This window comes from Hemibagrus wyckioides, linkage group LG09 (assembly GCF_019097595.1).
Source record: "Hemibagrus wyckioides isolate EC202008001 linkage group LG09, SWU_Hwy_1.0, whole genome shotgun sequence".
NCBI classification, from domain to species: domain Eukaryota; kingdom Metazoa; phylum Chordata; class Actinopteri; order Siluriformes; family Bagridae; genus Hemibagrus; species Hemibagrus wyckioides.
In genome coordinates, this window is record NC_080718.1 from 19,838,687 (window position 1) to 19,859,171 (window position 20,485).

The following is a 20,485-nucleotide window of genomic DNA, read 5'->3' on the forward strand; positions in this document are numbered from 1 at the left end:
CTTGACACGAGTGAACCACAAAGAGCTGTAGTGAAAGTGCCACTGTGGTTTGGGGTTGGGTTTAAAACAGCCATCGCTCTGGACAGTGTACTTTGCCGTAGAGAGCTCCATCAATACCTGTGACTGCGATCGGATGTGAAATCAGTGTCGGGCAGAGTAAAGAATCCGGACGTGTGTGTGATGAAATTCTGTGCAAACGGCACACACTTTGCTGGCCAACACAGCGAAGGTTTGAAGGAGTCATCATCATTTATTGTCCATCAACAAAAAAACTTCTAGAAGTTTCTAGAAAGAGTTGTGAGGCCTCACAAATTTAGGAGTAACTAAATTGCATTTAAAGATGAGGAACTGTTTATATCCAGTTAGTGGTGCCGTTTAGGTTGAGTGCAATGTGTAAGACAGGAGAAAAGGGTAGCCATAAAGTCATCTGAATGCTTGCTCTGACTCAGGCAGACCAGTGCTTAATGAAAACACAAGCCTGTCTGTTATTGCTCCTGAGCTGTGCAGAGTTAATATGTTTTACACGTTACTAAGAGCTGGCAGAAAAATGCAATTAATCATAAGGGTTACTCTGTGCTACAGAACAGTTACAGGTTCAAGCTTCTAACATGCTGTAGTCTGTGGATGTGTGCAGTTGTTGTGCGGGTGAGTGGGTGTAAATGCTGAGCATTAAAATTTATTTTCTAGTAAATGCCATAATGATGAGTATAAATTATTAAAGGAGTGAAAGTAAATAAAATCCAGAGTGAATGTTAACATTTAAAATGTTAAAATCCAGGGCTAGAAAATCTAATACACTAGCTCATTCCGTACAATTTGGAACCGTTTATAATTAATCGGCTTTCACGTATTTATTAATATCCAAAAAAGCCTACTTTTAAATGGAAGAGCTTTGCATTCATGTATTTTAGCATGTGAATGTGCGTTTAAAAAGGTTTCAAACAGCATAGGCATATGTGTATCAGCACACTGTATACATCCATGTGTATGCTCACCTTGTTCACTGCTGTTGTCTCCGCTCTGTGAGGCATGTCCTCCGCTGGAGGGCCCTGGCGTGCCTGCCGAGTGCGTGGAGGTGGCGTCATCGTGGTCTCTCCAGGAAGCTGGGTTCTGGGGTCCGACAGAAGGGATCCATCCATCCACGTTCCCCATCCAAACCGCAAACCAGGAGCAGAGCACAGGAATGAATGGAGAAGGAAAGAGAGAGAAAAACCACATGAACACGCTGGAAACGTGAGAGGGACATGAGCGAGACTCTGGAGTGCTGTGTGGATCTCTGGCCTGCCTGTTTTAGCTCTCCTTTGCTCTCGACAAGCACTGAGACTCAGACAAACACGCCAAATCGACAGCTCCATGCTCATATTTACTTCTATCCTAGCCTGGCAGGCACTTGCTCCAAACACTACAAGCCTAACAGCTTAATTACAGCCTAAGAGTCCATCACCACTGTATTTAATGTAGCGTCGTATCCTGAGCAGGCTCAAAAGAACTGTCTAAACACATGTGGCGGAAAAATGTCAAGTTAGTTTATACCGTAACCAATTGAGACTTCCGTGTCAAGTGAGAAATATATAGGGCTAAAAAGTCAATGTACACCACAAGCTCCATTTATCTTTAGCACTGTCAAAAGTGAAAATAAGATATGAGAGGCAGTCTCTCTAATCTGGCATAGACTGCTCATGGACAAAGATGCACGCACATACACACACAGACACATAAACACACACTGTGAGAGGTGGAGGAGCAAGGAAAATGGCGAGTTTGTCATTTCTGAGTGGCCTCTCCTCCTCACCCTTCCTGGTCGTTCTCATTGCCTGAGTGCTCGGCACAGGGAAACAGGATTTGTACTGTACAGGAAAAGCTTTATCTGTGCAAAAACGAAGGCAGGCCAGAGGTGGAATTTCCTCTGCCACTCAAACCGGAGAGGGACTTGCTGACCACGTCACCTCACCCGCACACACACACACACACCAACACTATATACGAATGCACATTAATTTGCAGCTAACATATCACCTGCACTGCATGAACTAAACAGTCAGAGAGCTAGACTGACTGTTTCTGTGCACCACAGAGCAGCCCCCTTGAAAAGAACCCAAGCCAAACAAACTCAGGCCTGCATCAAGGCTTCCCGCAAACCTCAGCCCACTCTTCTGTTCTCTTTTATCCCATGTGTCACTCCTTTCCATGCAGCCCCAGCCCCACAGATACACACTCTTCAGTAATAAAAACATTTCTGTAATGTGTCTGAAGATACAGAGCTGCCATGTGGTGTAAGCTCATTACAGTCGGAGCTGAACTCTTAATCTGAGAGTGATCAAGCATGTGTCTAGCTGACGGCACAAATGTGAAGCACATACAGAGAAAACTGCTAAGGTATTTGTTGACCAGCATTTACAAAAGCTGTATTCGTACTGCACCGTAGCTCCCCCTTTGCATCCGGGGAACGACTACATGCCAGGACTGTGGCAGGATCACATCGGCTGTTCACCAGGAAGAGTTCGGCGTTTTACAAAAGACAGTTAAGAAAAGTCGACTGCAACACTTATTTGTAGTCCAAGACAAAATATCAATCTAATTCTGGTTATTTAGCTGATACAACTCTTAAAAGAAACCTTTCTACAAACATGACCTTTATCCTAAGTCACCCTTTTAGTCATTCTCAGCAACATCAGAGCAGTGAAAATGTCATTAATTTGGTCATAACATTTCCATCATGTCTGTGGAGCAAATGCCATAAAAAGGGAAGGAGAGGAGAGACAGTAAAGACTCCAAAAAAAATCACTATGTATAATGTAGTTCAGTTGAGCCAGACTTATGTACTTAGAATGGGCCTTGTTGTTTTAAGGAAAGAAAATGACTGGGTTCCACTTCCTGGTGGTGAAACACCCACTGACGGCAAGACAGGCCTCAAAAATATGCTCCAAACCATACAACGTCAAACTGTTGCATTGCATATGTTTAAGCAACTGAAATATCAATATTTCTAATGCTCTGCTACACATACTTTGCTAAACTGTGCAACATGATGCTTTCATAATTACAAGTTAAACAGAGTGCAGAATCTTGGCCCTGTTATAAGTCAGCAAATTAAATAAGACAACAAGCAACATGACTGTGCCGTCTAAGCACCAGTCTTCAATACACAGACGGCACATGGTCTTTAACCCAAACAAACAAGACAGACACATTTCCACAATGCGTGTCCTGAAAAACACAACCAATATCACAACAGTCATACCAGGCAGTGTTAACTTTCTTCATTCAGCTCTGGAACTAAAGCAACAGTCTTTTCCCCCCTAGTATGAATAATGCAGTGGTCTCTCTCTCTCTTTCTCTCCCTCCCTCTGTCTGTGCCACAGTCAGAGGGCTGCTCGACAGATACAGGCCTCGCAACACAACAAAACAGTTGTCAGGACTCCCCAGAGTCCATTAAAGTTCAAACAAGCTGTAAAAAAAAAAAGAAGAAGAGAGAGAGAGAGCATCACCCAAACGGCCCTCGTCAATCTCACTACGGAAGCCCCCCCCCACCCTCCATCTTTCGGAAAAAATCTGCTCATGTGACTATTCCCTGTAGTTTGGGATAATTAGGAGTCAAACGTGGTTCACTCCATGCTTTTCCCTAATTGTGTTAAAGAGCACTGTTACTAGGAGGAGAAGTGCAGCAGCCAGCAAACACAGAGGTGCAGCACAATAGGAGGAGATGGAAAATAAGATACAAGGACGGCCCGTCTCTGGGGGCGGCCTTTTCTATTTGCCAGGGTTACCGACTCATGGCTGATAATGCAACTTGTAATTAATATAAAAGCAGGAGACAATATGGGGGAAAGCTTGTAGAGGTACAGGCCACAGGAGAATGTCTGATACTGTCACTATCGCTGTTTCTCACTGACACACACCTGCCCTGCCTATCAACTAACCGTGCAGGCTTTTCCCACATCCTCTCTCAATATCCCTTAAAATTTCAAATAAAATTGATTTAGCACTGTCACTGGATTGTGTGCCGATTCTAAGGAAACCTGGTGTACTTACAGAAAAATGCATGTAGGGCCAGGACAGGCTGAGAACGGCGAGTGCTATGTAAAAGGACGCATACTACTGTTGAAATGATTCGCAGCTACATCACCGAGCATGCTGACACACATGAAACATATCACCCTATAAATCCTCAGGCCCTGACATTTCCAAATGCATCTTACGCTTAAAACCTCTAGCATACTTTTGTAGAATTTAACACATAATTACACAGGTGCTTTAAAAGATGTTAAGGAACTGGGTGACTGCAACCACAGTGTATTTATGAGACCATCAATTATCTGCCAAGTATAAAAATAAGGTATCAGCTGAGCATCAAATAATTGACAGCTAATGGATCATTAGTGACTATTTGCCTGGTTCATTTTCTGAAGTAAGGTATTGACAAATGGTCCTGTAGGATCAGTGATTTGACGCTAAACATGCTATAGCGACTTTAGGTTGCAAAAAAATTTGAGGGAGTGATTTGCGATCCTGGTGTAATTATTTATACTGCACACACAGCTCTTTGAAAAGCAAGAGATTGTAGCATTCTCGGTTACACAGCAACAAGTTAAACGTAGCCCTCTCTTCTCATAGGGGAGGCCTGCCAACAGGCCTGAGCTCTCTAACACTAATCAAATAGGATATGTAGAGCCAGACATCATCCCATCACAAAACAATTGTGTGGGGTGGTGAATGCTATCGTGCAGCACGTTAGTTGAAAGGGGAAATCCTATCGGAGTACGTCTGCGCGTGCTGCTTAATTTAGAAGACCCCCAGAACTAAGTAAATGCACGGTTCACTGGCTTTAGAAGCCCTGTAGGCTATATGTATGCAAACACAGAGGCCTGAAGTAGTCGATCACGAAGCAAGGACCATGTAAATAGCCTCCATAAAAAAGAGGTATGGCACGTTTAATTGATTTATGAATTGATTGGAATTCACCGTATGAGATGAGCTGAAATATTATTGCTCTACACATAATTCACTCCAGTACACATGAGGGAAATGCAGATGTTAAGGAATGTGAATGCAGTTGTTTTCAGAGCTAACACACTCTATGACCATGGAGGGAACTTCAAGCGTGCGTGAATAGCAATCTCTAACTACACACTAGTAATGAAATGATTTCAGGAGCAATGGGAGGGAACGCTGCTATAATAATAATAATAATAATAATAATAATAATAATATTTTAAAAAAAAGAAGACACAAAGACAAATTAATTAGCACAGATTATACTTAGCAAACATTAATGCATTTCATCCATATTAATTAGATGTAGCATAAAGAAGAGGGAAATTACATTGTATTAATTAAAACACAAAAGTCTGGTGACTAATATCAGCAGTCTGATTACTGATAGAGACTGGCTTATCCCTTTCACAAGGATTCTCTTTTCATGTAGCCTATAAAACTGACTACATTCCTTTTTTCTTCAGAGAAGAAGTTAGGGCGCTGGAAAGACTGCTTAGGGTGTTTTGGAGAGCGGACAGTAACAGGAAGCAAGCTGAAGAAATTACCATTGGCCTTATCAGTGCTAACAACACTACAATCCACTAAGCAGAACAATAGTTCAGCACTGGGGTGTGAAAATAGTGTGCTTATTAGTGCCTGTGTCAGGTAGATGGCAGAGCGAGAGCGCTGCAGAAGGCGTGCGACTAATACAGCGGGCTGTCTTCTTCATGGTGAAGAGCCTCATCATCCCCAGCAACCAGCTTTTGCCAAATGAGATGTAGCCTAGGGCTATATATTAAAAATGCATAGCAAAGCAAAGAAAAATGGACGTGAGAAAGTCTACCTAAATAAATTAGCATATCTAACTATAAAATTGCCTGTCCCTCTCCCGTTAAAAAAAAAAAGATGGGAATGGGAAGGAATAATAAAATACAGACCATTTTAAATGAAAAATAAATAAACTAGGCATTTTTACTGGAGGTTTTTTTTAATGTTTTAATATTTCCTAATTGTGTTGGCACATATACCGTGAGGGGGGGGGGCAAAAACATGGGCAACAACACATTTCCTATTAATTCTCAAACATTTTACTAGTCTATTCTGTAAATAATACCTAAAGGCATTGTATTGTAAAAAAAAAAAAAAAAAAAAATTAAGAATAATATCCTAATCTCAAATTATGCATGCTAATTAGTGTTTATATTAGCATGCTAATCTAAATTCTACATGGTACATGATATAAGAATAACTAAGTTGTTACATACTCGTTAAATCATGTTTTAATGTCAGTATTATGACTGTCTTAGCTGAAGAAAAAAAACAACTTTTAAACACAATGAAAACTTCAGGTTTAATAGTAGCGAGCGGTCAATTTAGAAGTTGTAAAATGTCACTCCTGCCAAAGGAAAGAAATAAATCGCTCAGAAGTAAAACAACTAATGAGGTGGTCGGTGTAAATGACCACAGACTGAGTGATCTGTCTTATAAACCTATGTTCCTAATTATCAAAAGTATATCCCTAATAAGTAGCCCAGTGCCACAGGCTGCGTGTGTGTGTGTGTGTGTGTGAGAGTGTGTGTGTGTGTGAGACTATCAGCCATCTGCCGCCGCGAAGCTAAAGCGGCTAGTTTATCTAATCTCCTCAGTATAAACAACAGCATGCCCCATTTCTGCACTTCTCCTTCTTCTCCAAGCAAGTTTTATTCAACGCGCTTCTTTAATCGCATCCCAGAACCCGTCGACCTCATCATTCCTTCGACTTTTACATCAGATAACTATGGAAAAGCGGTGTAGAGTCAAAGAAATGACGCCAGACCCCGACAGATGCAGTGTAGTGACTTTACAGCACACCCCAATCTGCTTTAGCGCCTAATAGGCTTGTGCCTGTGCTGCTGATACATATTAAGCATTCCCTCGATGCGGCAACTTTACTTTGCTTCATTGTACTGAAGGAATAAAACGCATTAACGCGGGTGCGTTCCAACACCGCGACCATTTCTCACCGCGCTGCGTTTATTACAGCCAAATAAACGCGCTTAAACCACGACATCGATTTCCAAATTCAAAGCTACTACACTTCAGGTGCACATAAATGGAGTCAGGATATAGCGCAGCCTAAAGGCCGTAAACTGGGCACGAGCGTGAGAGGAAACCACAAGGCGATCAATAAAAAACAATTAAAGACATTACCATCAAGACCGCTGCCAAACCATGAAGCAGATCAAACATTATGAACCTGATGGTCAATGCGACCATGGGAAGAAACGCCAAAAAAAAAAAAAAAAAGAATTTCTTAACTTTATTTCCTCACCAGACAACATTTAAGCAGACACGCGAGAGAAACTGAAAAATTATTATTTCGATATGCAAAGCCCTTTCGCCGCCGTTAATATATTCAAAATGTATAGCAGTGTTACTCAATCATAGTTATAAATTGTATCTCAAGCCAGCTATTAGAAGAAGAAAAAAAAACGAGGCACAGCAGCACAGCCTCTGCTTTCTTTTGGCCAGCAGCATTTACAAGTAGGCCCAAGCAAACTTCCTTCCATACATAAAAAATATACAACACCATATATATATATATATATATATATATATATATATATTATAAACTTGCATTTCTTGAACACAATCCAACGTTAATTCTAGCTAAAGAAAAAAATCTCCTAATGTTCTGACCGTGCTATTATTCACAGGAAAAGGTGAACGAAAGTTCAGCCACAGCGTCAGACAATAACAACTTGGCTCCATATTAGTTCAAGGCATTTTCGAGCAGCCTGTTGGTCTCAAACAGCACCGTTTTATAGGTGCAGGGCAGTGAAGGGCACTCCAGCGCATTATCCTCATACAATAACATAGAAGAGGGTAAATAAAAACCATGTTACTTACATGATCGGCTAAATTGGTGGAAGATCCTGAAAGTTCCTCGTGGTCCGATTTTGAGCTGCCGTCCCGCTCATCTATGACCAAATCTATTGGCATTTTTCCTTTCAAGCAACTGATGTACCGATGGCAAAAATTATCGCAGAGCTCGTGCACCTAAAGCAGAGAGGAGTTGATATATTTTAAGGGGTTTTTATGGTGTGGGGTTTTTTTTTCTTGTCTTTGTAATGGGAAGACATAACAGCCAGGATAAAAATAATCGCGCCAAGGCAAGGAAACAATAGTGAAATTGTTGCGGCGCTTATTATTCTCATGAGGACCAGAGCAACAAGTTAAAATAATAATAATAATAATAATAATAATAATAATAATAATAATAATAATATCAGGAAAAAAAACATGCACATATATGTTCGTCCTTTCGGCTGTGGACTTGACTATGAATCTGGACTGCCGCCGTGCGTTATTATTTATAGATAATAAAATGTCTAAAAGTTATAAATAAAATAATACCGAGCATTAATATGACTGTTGCGCCTTTTCAGCATGAACACAACCATATTATTTTCCTCTAACAAAAAGACCAAACTCTCTCCAATTTTCACTAATTAAATTAAACGACCAATTTTTAAGCATGCAAATAAATTAAATAAAGCAGAAATTACCTTTTCTAACTCCAAAAGGTGAAACCGTAATACTTGGATAGCCTGTATCATCTGCGGAAAGGAAAATATATTATTTTTTTTATCCTGCAGACTAAATATGCATGATTGATTCAATAACAGTAATATTAGTAAATACGCGCAAATTCTACAAAACTATTCCTAATACACTAATGTAAATAAAAAAGAATAATTCCAACATGCATGTGTGTGCTGTGATGTGCCCGTGTGCACTGTGAAACGACTGCGTGCTTGATATGAGGGCAACAGTCTATAGCAGCAAATTACACTCCACTTCAGATAATCGTGATTAGGCTTTTGGTAGAATCAGTGTGGAGTCGTAGCGCATAATCAGTGATTTCCTTCACGGCCTCCTGTGGTAGCCTAATGCTCTGCCACTCGAGACCTCTTGGAGCTTCCCTCTTATTCACTTCAAAGAAAGCTGTCCAGCATCAGGGTTGTGCTTTTGAATCAAAATCCCCTCGTATTTACTTTGCTAACCTGCACATAAATAGCTATGGGACTCTTCACCACATCAGCAAACAAACGGCTAACTAGAAAACAATAACAGTTCACGAGACGAGCTTACCAAGTTGTCCAGCTCTGGATTCGAAGAAAATAAAGGTTTTTCCGCGCGAACCTAAAACCATTAAAATCACAATTAATTCCATGCCAGTCTTTATTTTTCCTTTCTATTTTTTTTAAATCCCTAATTGTCTTACACATCACTCTGGCAGCTGTCGACAATTAATTATATAACACACATGATCATAATATCATAACATGCCTTATTTTATTCTAAAACACCCAATTTTACCAGAGCATTAGAAGAAATAAAATCATGCAATATAATGAAGGGAAATATAATTAGCATATCATTCTACACTTTCTCCATAATTAATTTCGTGTAACTAGGAAGAGTTCGGTTTATTGTTTTTTTTCTTTCAGTACTTTGAAACTAATTGACAGGTGAGATAAAGAAGAGGGGGAAAAAAAAGCAGTCAGAGACGGGTGTTGAGGAGTGACCTGTTTGGCGAAGACGGCGATGTCCTCGTTGAAGGAGTCGGAGGAGCAGACGTCGCCTCCCGCCACCCCGGGCTCTCTGGGCGTGCATGTCGCCAGCTCGCACTTCTCAAACACGAGCGCGAGCAGAGGGAAAAGCGGGTGACTGCCAAGAGGGGAAAACGAGCGTAAATACAAGACTAAACAGAATCCCTCAAAGTAACCGCCCGCGACCGGCTGTGATAAAGTTTTCCCCGTGCTTTCCTGGCTGTTTACACTGGAGCTTAAACGCGTACTTGTAGCTATTATTCGGCCTTTAACGTTTGCTATGAAGCGCGCTGGTGAGCAATAGCCTATAAACTCATGTCAGGATTGTGCAAAGATTCAAATAGACAACAAACTTCATCTGTTCTTAACCAGTGCGCTTGTTTGTTTATTATCTCTGTACTGCCGAGTGTTTTGTTCGGCTATAATCCACGATATAATGATTATGAGTTCTGCAACTTTGGGTATTTTTGGGGGGCCAAAATGAGTTTTCCAAACACATAAACAAATAATTTCATTATAAAAAAACGAACTGTCAATTGGGTAATCTTAAATATATATATATATTTTTTTTTACAATAGGCGGTTTTATTGTCATATTATTTTATTTTTTAATTTATTGACATTTAAACAAAACAACACGCCCTAAACGGACAAATAATATTTTCATATGGCTTACAGTCAATTCTGTCTTAAACTGAATGTGGTGAGATGTGCCGGATGATCAAGATGATCGGTTCCGGTGTTCAACAAATTTCAACAAAATCCAAGGACTTTGCTTTACTAACTCTGTTTCTTCAGAGGCAGACGAAAGCAGCAGCTAAATAAGCAGAAGCTAATTCGGGATAATAATATTTCACTCACCCATAAATTTGATCTTTATCCCGCTTTAAAACATCGTTGACAGCTGAGCCCATACTAGTGGGCATTACGTTGGGATGCGGGGCATGTGCGCCGTAGTGCTGGCTCGCGTGCAGCGGCGGCCCGTGGTTCAGATGGTGCACTTGGGTCAGCGGCCGAGGCGCGTGCGGGTCCCCGTACATAGACGCCGGAACTCCGACCCCGTCCATACCGCCGTAATGGGCCAACTCATCGTACTAGAATCAAAACATAAGAAAGTCAAGGTACAAAGAATATGTAAAGAATATGCAGCAGTTAAGAAAAAGACAAGCTAAAAGTAAAATACATGAGCAAAGTGAAAGAACGGATGTAAAGGAAGAAATTTCGATTTTTGCTCGTAGTTCAGAGTGTGTTTGGAAAAGTGTTTTCTAACGCGTGAGTAGTGTAAAATACTAATAATAAATATTTGTGGATTACCAGAAACATGCTAAAGTTCAGTGTTGCGCCGTGTTACTTATGGTAGGAGCTTTTAGTTAAAGCTGTCTTCACAACTGCTGCAGAAAGCTCCCGAGCCCGTCGCTACACCGCGGGGCTGTCACACCGGGCGAGTAGAGGAGATTCGGGGAAAACGTCAAATAAATATCCTTATATAGCAGTTTGTAAATTAGGCGTCAGAGTGGCGAAGAGAGCGATACACGCGGCCCTTCCTATAGTGAATGTGTATAGGTAAGTGTTAGAGATTTAAAACCTACCCTCTGCGCCATCAGGCTGCGCTCCAATAAACTCCGGGACGTGTCGTATATTTAATATCCCAGTCCTGTAAGAACGTGATTTAGTGGTAAGATTCCCTTTTTAACCAACTTCGTGAATTCGCCTATTCTCCAATACAGTTCAGACCGAGCACAGGCATCGGGAAGAGTTTGGCAATTTTTCTTGTTTTTCTCCTTGCCCCCAAAAAGTAGAAAAAATGTCAAGAAGCAAACTGAAGGTTACAATCGGCCCATCAACAACCTGCATGTAACTAAACTGTCGTGTCTCATGGCTTTTTGCCACTCCGGCTGTCAATCAAAGCCAGAGGTTGTCAAGGTAATGAATGAATGATGGTCGGTGATGATGTTCAAGAGAGGACGAAATCTTTTTAGTCCGTTTTCATCCAGCAACTCCGCGGCTCCTCCACGCCTCCGCTTCGTTTTCTTGTTTTATGAGTGCTGTGAAAAAGGAAGACGGAAAACAGCGACAAAATTAAAAGATTGCCATTGCAGATCTCTCCTTTCCTCGGCAGGTATTCGTCTATGGCGCGGTCTGAGATGAGTGAGTGTCAGCGAGTGTTGGCAGGTTGGCTGCTGGCGCGCTTATAGAACAGAGTGAGTTCACAGCGCTGAGCGGCGCACAGTGGAATGACGGAACCCGGAAGTAGCGCGGCCACAGCCAGTCCCGCGGCGCACACAGAGAACAGACCAAACCCTGCGATACGCAGCGCGCGCACGAGAGGACGGCTTCAACTCCGCACGGGGGGAGCCAAACAACAACAGCACACACACAGTCACAGAGGACTGAAGTATCTGGGAAGAAAAGAAAGAGGAAAAAAAGCACTCAAACTCGTTTTGCGCGTTAATCTGCATTGCATTTTAACCGATGTCCACACTTCTTTGGCATCTGGTTAGACTACAGAATAGATATGTCAAATTAGAAGATTAGCATTATAGGCCAAATTCACTTACTGCCTAAGTACTTTGAAGACAAAATATTGTTTTAGTTTAACGCATTAATAGAAAAAAAAATAAATACCCCGTGCATTTCGACTACGCAGTTTATCTACGCTGTTAAACTGCCCAGTAATTCTCAAAGCATTTAAAAAGAAAATAATGTGCAACATAACTTACAAATCCACCGCAAACACTGCCCACTTTGCCGAGTCTATCCGCCAGGTTTCTTCCAAAATAACTTCTGTTTCCGAGTCAATGTAAATGACTTTGTTGTAATGTCTAATATCCAGTTACTCTTCTAAGTATGAGGTATTTGTTTGTTAGGACATGCTGAGCACCCCTTTTTGAGTAAAATGAACTTTCCCAAGCAGGAAAAAAATGTTTTTATAGGGAAAGTGTTTAAATGTGTCTTTCGTCCAATCACATCTCAAGATAGAAATCTGTGCCTTACCTCGGAGTAGTCAATTATCAAAGCGCCCCAAAGATCATCAATCACGAGGCAAGCTTGAAAGTTTAGAGGAGGAGCAATGACTGGGCCATCGATTGCAATACTGCTGGCCCTTTTCCCTAATGCCAAGCGCTTTTTTGAGCTCAAAACCCAAAGAGGTCATCCATCCCTTTTTAATATTTAGCCACATCAGTGACAATAGCCTACACACCGCCGCGCGCGTGACATCATCGCCTTATTGATAGGGGCTTTTGCATCTAAGCGGCTACATTTAAAGCTCCGTGACCTGTTTTGTTTCTGAATTAACAATTTCACCGCTTATAGAGAGACCCGCTCATCTAGTGGTGTAGGATGAATTCAGTTAACAACCGTCAATAAAATACCATAAAGACGCGGCAGTTGTGTGTTTTCTGTGGGACTGCCAGTGAGCTAAGTTTTCACAATGTTGTCGACACAACAAAAATGTTTTGTGAGAGAAAGGTGAGAGAAGCGCAAGGAGAAAAGTGGAAGCCGGTCGGCTGTGCGGATTTCATGCGATAGAAGGGGGGAAACTCCAGCGGCCAGCTCTCTCCCTCCACACCGCGATCAGAGCACTGCAACGCACACAGCGGGCAGCATGCCGACTCCCACTCTCTCCTCACTCTCTCACACAACACGCCTGTCGGGCTTTTTCCCGGAGAAAAAATTGGTGAGTGCATATCCCTTCTCTTCGCTTATGTTAGCGTGCGGCAGGAGGAAAACGTGCGATTAAAGTGGGAAAATGCGATCGGCGCGTGAAATGCCACGTGAGGTGAGCCCGCTCACAGCGCTGTTTGTTTACTAAACAATTTAAATCCTACTTAAATGGGATGTGAGCGTGCAGAAAATTTTGGGGATGCTTGCTGATCTGAGTCCATCGCGTAATAGACGGAAATGTGACTTGGATTATTTTCAAGCGTTTACAGACCGCACAGGTTATTTTCTCTAAATAGGCACAAATTAGAAAATATAGGGGTAATTCTATTAGCCTATTAACAATTTCTTTTTAACTTCTCCAATTTGTACAATTATGCAATTTTAACTTTGTAGGGGGAAAAAAACAACCGAGTCAAATTGACGGTAATACACCCAAACAGCATGAATTAAAAAAAATAAAAAATAAAATCAAGGATAAAAGTAATGAGTTTACCTGATAAGCTTAGACAAATAGAGCCTCTTAAATGCAATAATTACTATACTGCAATGCAAGTTTTTTTTATTGTTATTATTATTTTGTTTTTTAAGGAGATTACCACTAAATTGTTATTCAGGCTGTTTTGGGATACAGTAGAGTAAACTACTTAAGAGCTAAAACAAACATGCGCAGTTTGACGGGAAAACATGCAGATTGTACGCCTGAAGAAGCGGACATTAACGGGCGGTAAATGTTCATCTCGTGGTGTCAAATTGAGGTCAGTTTAGGGTTAAAGCTATCGGTGTCCGTGTGGGACATGGCCAGCTGCGTTTGGATTCATTAGGGGGCATGGGATCCATTTCAAGCAAAACATTGAGACAATCACGAGCCTACGGAACCGCTCATATCCTGCATGTGTTCCCTATTCTAACAAACAACTGTACTTCTCAATAAGCCTCAAAGTCCCAACTTCACTCTCACTTATTTCGATTTTTCAACTTTTCCCGTAACATCAATTATATGATTTAAACTTTTGCGCTAAACAGAGGCCAAGTGTTGTGTTGGATTGTATTGGGGTGAGTTACATTTTTTAATAAAGTTTACAGTCGGAATATTATAGATGTTATATCATGTAATGATTTTTAACAAGTTCAAATATAATAACATTTTATTTGATAATTTGTAGTGTTTTACTATGTGTACGGTACAAAAAGAGTAACTGAGATTATCCTTGACCCCCCACCCTCCCCAAATAAATAAATAAATAAATAAATAAATAAATAAATAAATAAATAAATAAATAAGTAAAAAAATAAATAAATAAATAAATAAACTAAATAATACATAAATGAAATACAAATCTCTCTCTCTCTCTCTCTGTCTCTCTCTCTCTCTCTCACACACACACACACACACATACACACAGTGATGTCATCACTAGTGATGTCAAAACATATTTATAAATGATCAGCAAAGTCCATCATTTTATTAAGAATCTTTTCATTTAGTGTTTATATCATGCAATAATCTAAATTACCTCATCAAGTTGAACTTTCTCTGACCTCAAGTGAAATGTGCCTCGTTTCTCTGCAAGTAGACTGTGCAACTCAAATACTTGTAAAAGTTTCGCGGCTAACTGTAAATTCTTCAGCCTGAATGGTGTATTTTCCTTTCGCTCGTAGTGCATGGATTGGTAAAGTGTGTGTGTGCGTGTGTGTGTGGTAGGGTGGGGGCGCAAACTGTAACCTAGGCATTCCCATGGAAATGTTAAAGATCTTTTTGTGTCTTTTGCCTGGCCTGCTGTGTAAAATATGCAACTCGTTAGCGCCATCTGGCGGGTCGCAGCGGCCTCCATTTACCCAACTGTTTTATTTGCAGACGTTTAAAATAGGAGTTTAATCAAATTCATTATAATCCAGCTCGATAAAATAATTCGACGATAAAATAAAAAAATTAAATAAAACAATACAATTAATAAGAAATTAACGAAAATGAAAGCAAAATAAAATAAATCATTTTTTTTTAATTTTCCAAGGGATATTCCAATAAAATATCTATAAATGATTATGATGAAGAATTCCTAAAATGATTATGTGTAAGGCAAAAAAAATGCGTTTTTCGTTTGTTATTTCGTGAAATACAAATGTAAAATAACTGTTGCGAGGCAAAGATTTCAGTTTGCTTTGCAATGGGTTTAGTTATTTTGCAAGGAAACGAAGTGAATAATTACACTTCTGCAAGAAACCGTCAGTTTCTCTTTTGCAGAAATACTAAGTATTACATAGTACGATCCTAGTATTTTGAACAGAATTTTAGGGTTCAGTTATGAAGAGTATTAATTTTATTGGAGTGCGTTACAAATAAATCAGTGTTTTACACTGAAATGCGCACAACATGACAAAACATTATTATTATTATTATTATTATTATTATTATTATTATTATTATTATTATTATTGCTGTTGTTGTTGTTGTTGTTAAAGCAATACTGTAATGTTAATATTTATGTATAGATATGTTAGTATTATTAAGTACTTTTTTTGCCGTGTTTCATTTCAAAGTAAAAATCTTCTTCACGTTTGTAAACATTGAGTTTAAAAAATGAGTTAAATTCTCGCTTCAAGAAGCAAAAATTGATTTAAATTAGGCTACGCTTAGTGAATTTCTATAAAGCGCTTTAAACCGTTTAATGGATTAAATTTATTTGGTCCTTAGGGTTAAGAGAAAAAAAAGGCATGCAAACGAACTTCAGTGAAATTGACGACAATCTCCCTCATCTTTTGCCTTGAAAATTTTATGATTATTTTGTGATTTTTACGTAATTAGTGATTTTGATTTAACTAGCGCGTGTCGGTCAATTATGTGCCATGTAATACGTTGTTGTTGTTTTTTTGTTATAGCTGAATCATCTGTAAATAAATGTTAGCTGATTTGTGGAAACAAGTGGCTATAAAAATCCTTATTGGGCTGGATGGACCATAATCAGGCATTTTCTCTGAGCGCATTCACTCTTTACTGCGTGTAATTGGCCGGAGTGTGTGAGCGGGGTCGAGATAGAGAGCACATCACAGCGGTGACCCTTTCTGTCGCACAGCATTTACTGAGCTACCGGTGTTTAAAGCAGTAATATCAGTCTGCTTTTATTACACAGCACCTTGCTCCTTATCTAGCCCACATTTGAGCTGAGCAGCGCATCGGTGACCTTAATGCGGATTTTTTGCGTCAGAAACCCGGCGTGGTAAAGTGTTCCTCCCCCGCTGATCAGAGCAAAACACTGATCCCGTGTGGATTTAAAGCCTTTTCATCAGCGGCTCAGTGCGCTCTGTTAACTGCGCTCTCCTCTTACACTCGAAATGGACACTATTGAAATGAGATTTTTCTTTTCGAAACATGAGCCGTAATAACCATCATTTTCAGTGCGTGCACGTGAGATCGGCACGGGCACGGCTATGCAGTGTTATCTCCTATGTGTGTGTTGTGTGTGTCCAGTGTGTGCGATCTTTAGTTAAAGTAGAGCATATAGTGTGTATAGACATAGTGTGTATAGACATAGTGTGTATACGTGAAGCATGGGTTATAGGTGATGTGTCCGTTACTTATTCCAAAATGTACTCTAGGATAGTTTGTACACACTGTAAATTCACCACTACAATGCCTGGAGTGCATATAAAATGTACTGAGCTGTGTCAATATCTCTACATTCCTGACTGAAATAAACATGTAGAAATTTTTAGGTATAAAAATAAAAGTTTCAAAAATATGTCTTGTACGTTTATAACTGAATATATATATATATATAATACAGTTATAAACGTACAAGACATATTTTTTAAACTTTTATTTTTTTACCTAAAAATATATATTATATATATATATATATATATATATATATATATATATATATATATATATATATATATATATATTCAACTTATAAAAATGTTTGGTGTTTGGAATTCGGAATTTGAAAGAAAGAAAGAAAGAAAGAAAGAAAGAAAGAAAGAAAGAAAGAAGAAAAAAAAATGACAACTTGTGCCTTGGAAAGGTGTTTAGTGAATTTGGATACTATACTGAAACCTATATTCTTATCAGCAGTTTATGCAAAATTCAAGAGAAAAAGATATTATTTAAAAAAAAAGGTGATCAAGAAACAGACGAGCTACAATGTACATTAACACAATTCTATATTTATTTTCCAAATATTATTAAATGCCCTCGCTTTTTTGGATGAAGAAATGGGTGTAAAATTCATTTGCACCGTCCAGGGCTGGCCAGTCAATACAAGAGACTGACTCCCATTATCTCCCATTATGCTTCCTGACCTCCCTATTTATTAAACAAACAGCCTGTAGTGCAAGATTTCAAACCACACTTTACCATCTAAACAACATGTGATTGTCTTTGTTTCATACAGATCAAAATAAAGGCTCGTGTCCCACACGCTCATTTGAAATTTATCCAAACAAATGCTGTTGCTATGTTTGTCTGTGTTTTGTTTTCCATGTTTCTTCCTGTCTCAGCATTTCCCCCTTGGTTCTGGAAGTATTCGCACGATCAAGCAAGGTACCCAGGTAATTACCGTACATTGTCAAATAAAGGCACAATAAAGGGACTACTGATTCAAATGAGGAGTGAAATATCAAAGAAAAGGGTTCCCTTTGCAGCCAGGCACTTATCCACACAGGAGACAGCAATGAGACGACTGCCACAGGGACACTCACACAGCCTCTGATAACAACATGCTCAGACTCCTTGCTACATATATTTCACACCACAATATTTTGCACACAGAAGCATTGCACCACACTTACATAGTCTCAGAGTTTCACCTCAGCTTGTATACAGCATTGTGATATCACTGATGACTGAAATGTATTTTAATATCATTAAAATGCTGCTAAAATAGTACTTAAAGCAAAGACATAATCTGTGTTCCAATTAAATAGCAATGTGTTGTAATTGTTAAAATCGGTCACATTATCAGATGAAGATATCTACAGAAAAGCACCAGGCTTTAAAAAACTATTATACTGCAATTAAAGTGACTATATAGCATTAGGCAAAATGTTAAGGATATTGCACCCTTCATAAATGCTTTATTTCCTCCATTAATAGTTTTCTCTCTGATATCTCATGATGTGATACAAAATATACTCTTGAAGAAACTGGACTTCCCCTCAAAGATCTGCTTCTTTGGAGAAAAATTGAACGTACGTCATTATTTCCTCTATTTTTATTTTGAATATTTACTTAGATGCAGCTGTATAATATATAACTTGCTTGATCTTGTTGATCTTATGATAAGATCTAAAATAATGATGCAATGAAAGAAATACATTTGGGGCTGGTGTGTGAAATGGTTGGAGGCAAAATCTGGCCTCCAAGAATGTGTGAGAGTTTAACATTATAAATACACTTTCCCTCCCTCTAGCTTACAGACAGCTCCAAGGACTATTTTACATGTAAATATTCACTCAGAAAAAAAGCCAGATCATTAATTATTGAGAGCCATAAAGAAGTGTAATACTTCAGTGTTAAACACATGCATCTGATATCTCATTAGATGAGGTTGAGGATGAACTCGAAGGAAGAAATCTATTCTTCAAGTAGTCCGGGAATTAGCTTAGAGGATACAAAATGGTGGATATTCAGTGGAGTATCATTTTGCCTTTCTGGTACTGAGTCACAGATCAGGTTTAGTGCTAGACTAAAGCTAATTTTTTAATTAGGAACACACTTTAACAGCAGTCTAATATAGGCTATAGGTTGTGTTTGTTTGTTTTTTTTTTCTTCTTTTTTGTCCCCCATATTTACTTAAGATAGATTTTAAAAAATGTTTTCCATCTGCAAAGATATGACGATGATGATATTGATGATGATAGTATCCTAAAAATATCTTTTCTATATATTCATTCTTCTGAAAATATGGCTTTCCCTGATCTATAATCAAATATTTTTTCCCATCACCCCCCCCCCAAAAGCATCACAATACAAAAATCATTATTAAAAGAAACATTACAAGACCTGTTCTGTTCTCTCTACTAGCTAATCTTACTACTGTGCATTCACTGATTATAGCAAATGAAAGCAAATTTTTTTTTTAATGTGTAGCTGTTAATGTTGGAGTTAAAGATATGACAAGAGTTATTACATGAATAAAACATTCCTTCGGAGATGAGCTGACTGAGATGATATTGAATATTCAGAGACAGAAGCCTGCCACTGACGTCTATATGAATCTACAGACTATATGAATCTATATGGCCGGGAGACTTGATAATCTTTCATACTTTTCAAAAGTTGAAAGTTTTAAAGAACTTTCCCCATGTATGGCCAGCTAGGCTGCATTCTGGCACCCATCTTCTCTCTTACATTATGGCCTGTGGCTGAGCTCTTGACAGGTTGTCACAAGGTGATAGGACTCAAGTGGAGACACTAGAAAGGTGGCACTTAAGAGCACAAGGAGTTTGACTTCCGGGTGTGCCATGGAGCCTGACAGTGGATCAGCCCTTGAAGGAGTGCACTCACGCACCGGAGTGATTGGAATGTCCCGTAAATGAGAGCTGTGCTTTAGATGTAACAATGCCGACATACGAAAGAACTGGCAAGAACTAAGAAATGTGGAATCTCATGCAAAAAATATTCCCCTGAAGTGTTTGCTTTTTTCCCCCCTCTCTACCTCCCTTTTTTTAACCAAGTTAGTGAATGCAAAGTTTCTGAGAGTGTTGATCCAGGTAGGCTCACGATCTAAACGTGTATTATTGTTATTATAAATGATTGTTCTGGGCACAAGTACATATATGTTTACAATAAAATAAATGATATTTATGTATTTAATCTATCTGTGTGTCTGTATTTTATTGATTAATTTGTCATTTTATATATGTATAAATATATATGGATCAATAGGATGGGCTACATCAGAAAGGATGATTTTGTAATGTGGCCGACACAGGCAAGCTTTGCTTTTTATTAAGCGTATGAAAATTGATGCAGTCTGAAATCATTTGATCATGTAAAATGAATTTTGTAATGAAGATTTGGCAGTTTGTAGTATCATCTTGGGACCGTTCTTAAAAAGGCCTTTTCAAAACCAGAGCCTTCCACACACACTAGATAGTCCAGTCCTATCCTGAGCAAATGAACACATATTGTAAAAGTCAGCCTCATTTTTTCCATATCACATGTTTAGAAATCGAATATTGTGAATCTGGCATAATAATTGGAATTTTATTTTACTGTGAAACGTGATCTGGAAATATAAGATCTATCC

General features: G+C 39.1%; 1 protein-coding gene and 1 long non-coding RNA gene across 11 annotated transcripts in view; one reads left to right on the plus strand and one right to left on the minus strand.

The window, feature by feature from the left end:
* The window catches only part of meis2a (Meis homeobox 2a), a 67,713-nt gene extending 55,197 nt beyond the window's left edge, over nt 1–12,516 (minus strand). For 5 of the 10 annotated variants that reach the window (XM_058400114.1, XM_058400115.1, XM_058400113.1 and 2 more), the window contains exons 1-8: nt 12,290–12,516; nt 11,159–11,968; nt 10,431–10,663; nt 9,546–9,687; nt 9,109–9,159; nt 8,523–8,573; nt 7,864–8,013; nt 996–1,110 (exon numbers count right to left, since the gene is read on the minus strand). In XM_058400114.1, coding sequence (XP_058256097.1) covers nt 996–1,110; nt 7,864–8,013; nt 8,523–8,573; nt 9,109–9,159; nt 9,546–9,687; nt 10,431–10,663; nt 11,159–11,170 — 754 coding nt within the window. In that variant the 5' untranslated portion in view covers nt 11,171–11,968; nt 12,290–12,516. Of the gene's footprint in view, nt 1–995; nt 1,153–7,863; nt 8,014–8,522; nt 8,574–9,108; nt 9,160–9,545; nt 9,688–10,430; nt 10,664–11,158; nt 11,969–12,289 lie in introns of all 10 variants that reach the window. The other 5 variants (XM_058400111.1, XM_058400112.1, XM_058400110.1 and 2 more) reach the window with 1 other exon arrangement.
* Nucleotides 12,517–12,706: 190 nt separating this feature from the next.
* Nucleotides 12,707–20,049, plus strand: LOC131359949 (uncharacterized). The gene is made up of 2 exons (XR_009205820.1): nt 12,707–13,248; nt 17,733–20,049. It is a non-coding gene; the product is annotated as an uncharacterized LOC131359949 (long non-coding RNA).
* Nucleotides 20,050–20,485: the final 436 nt, after the last annotated feature.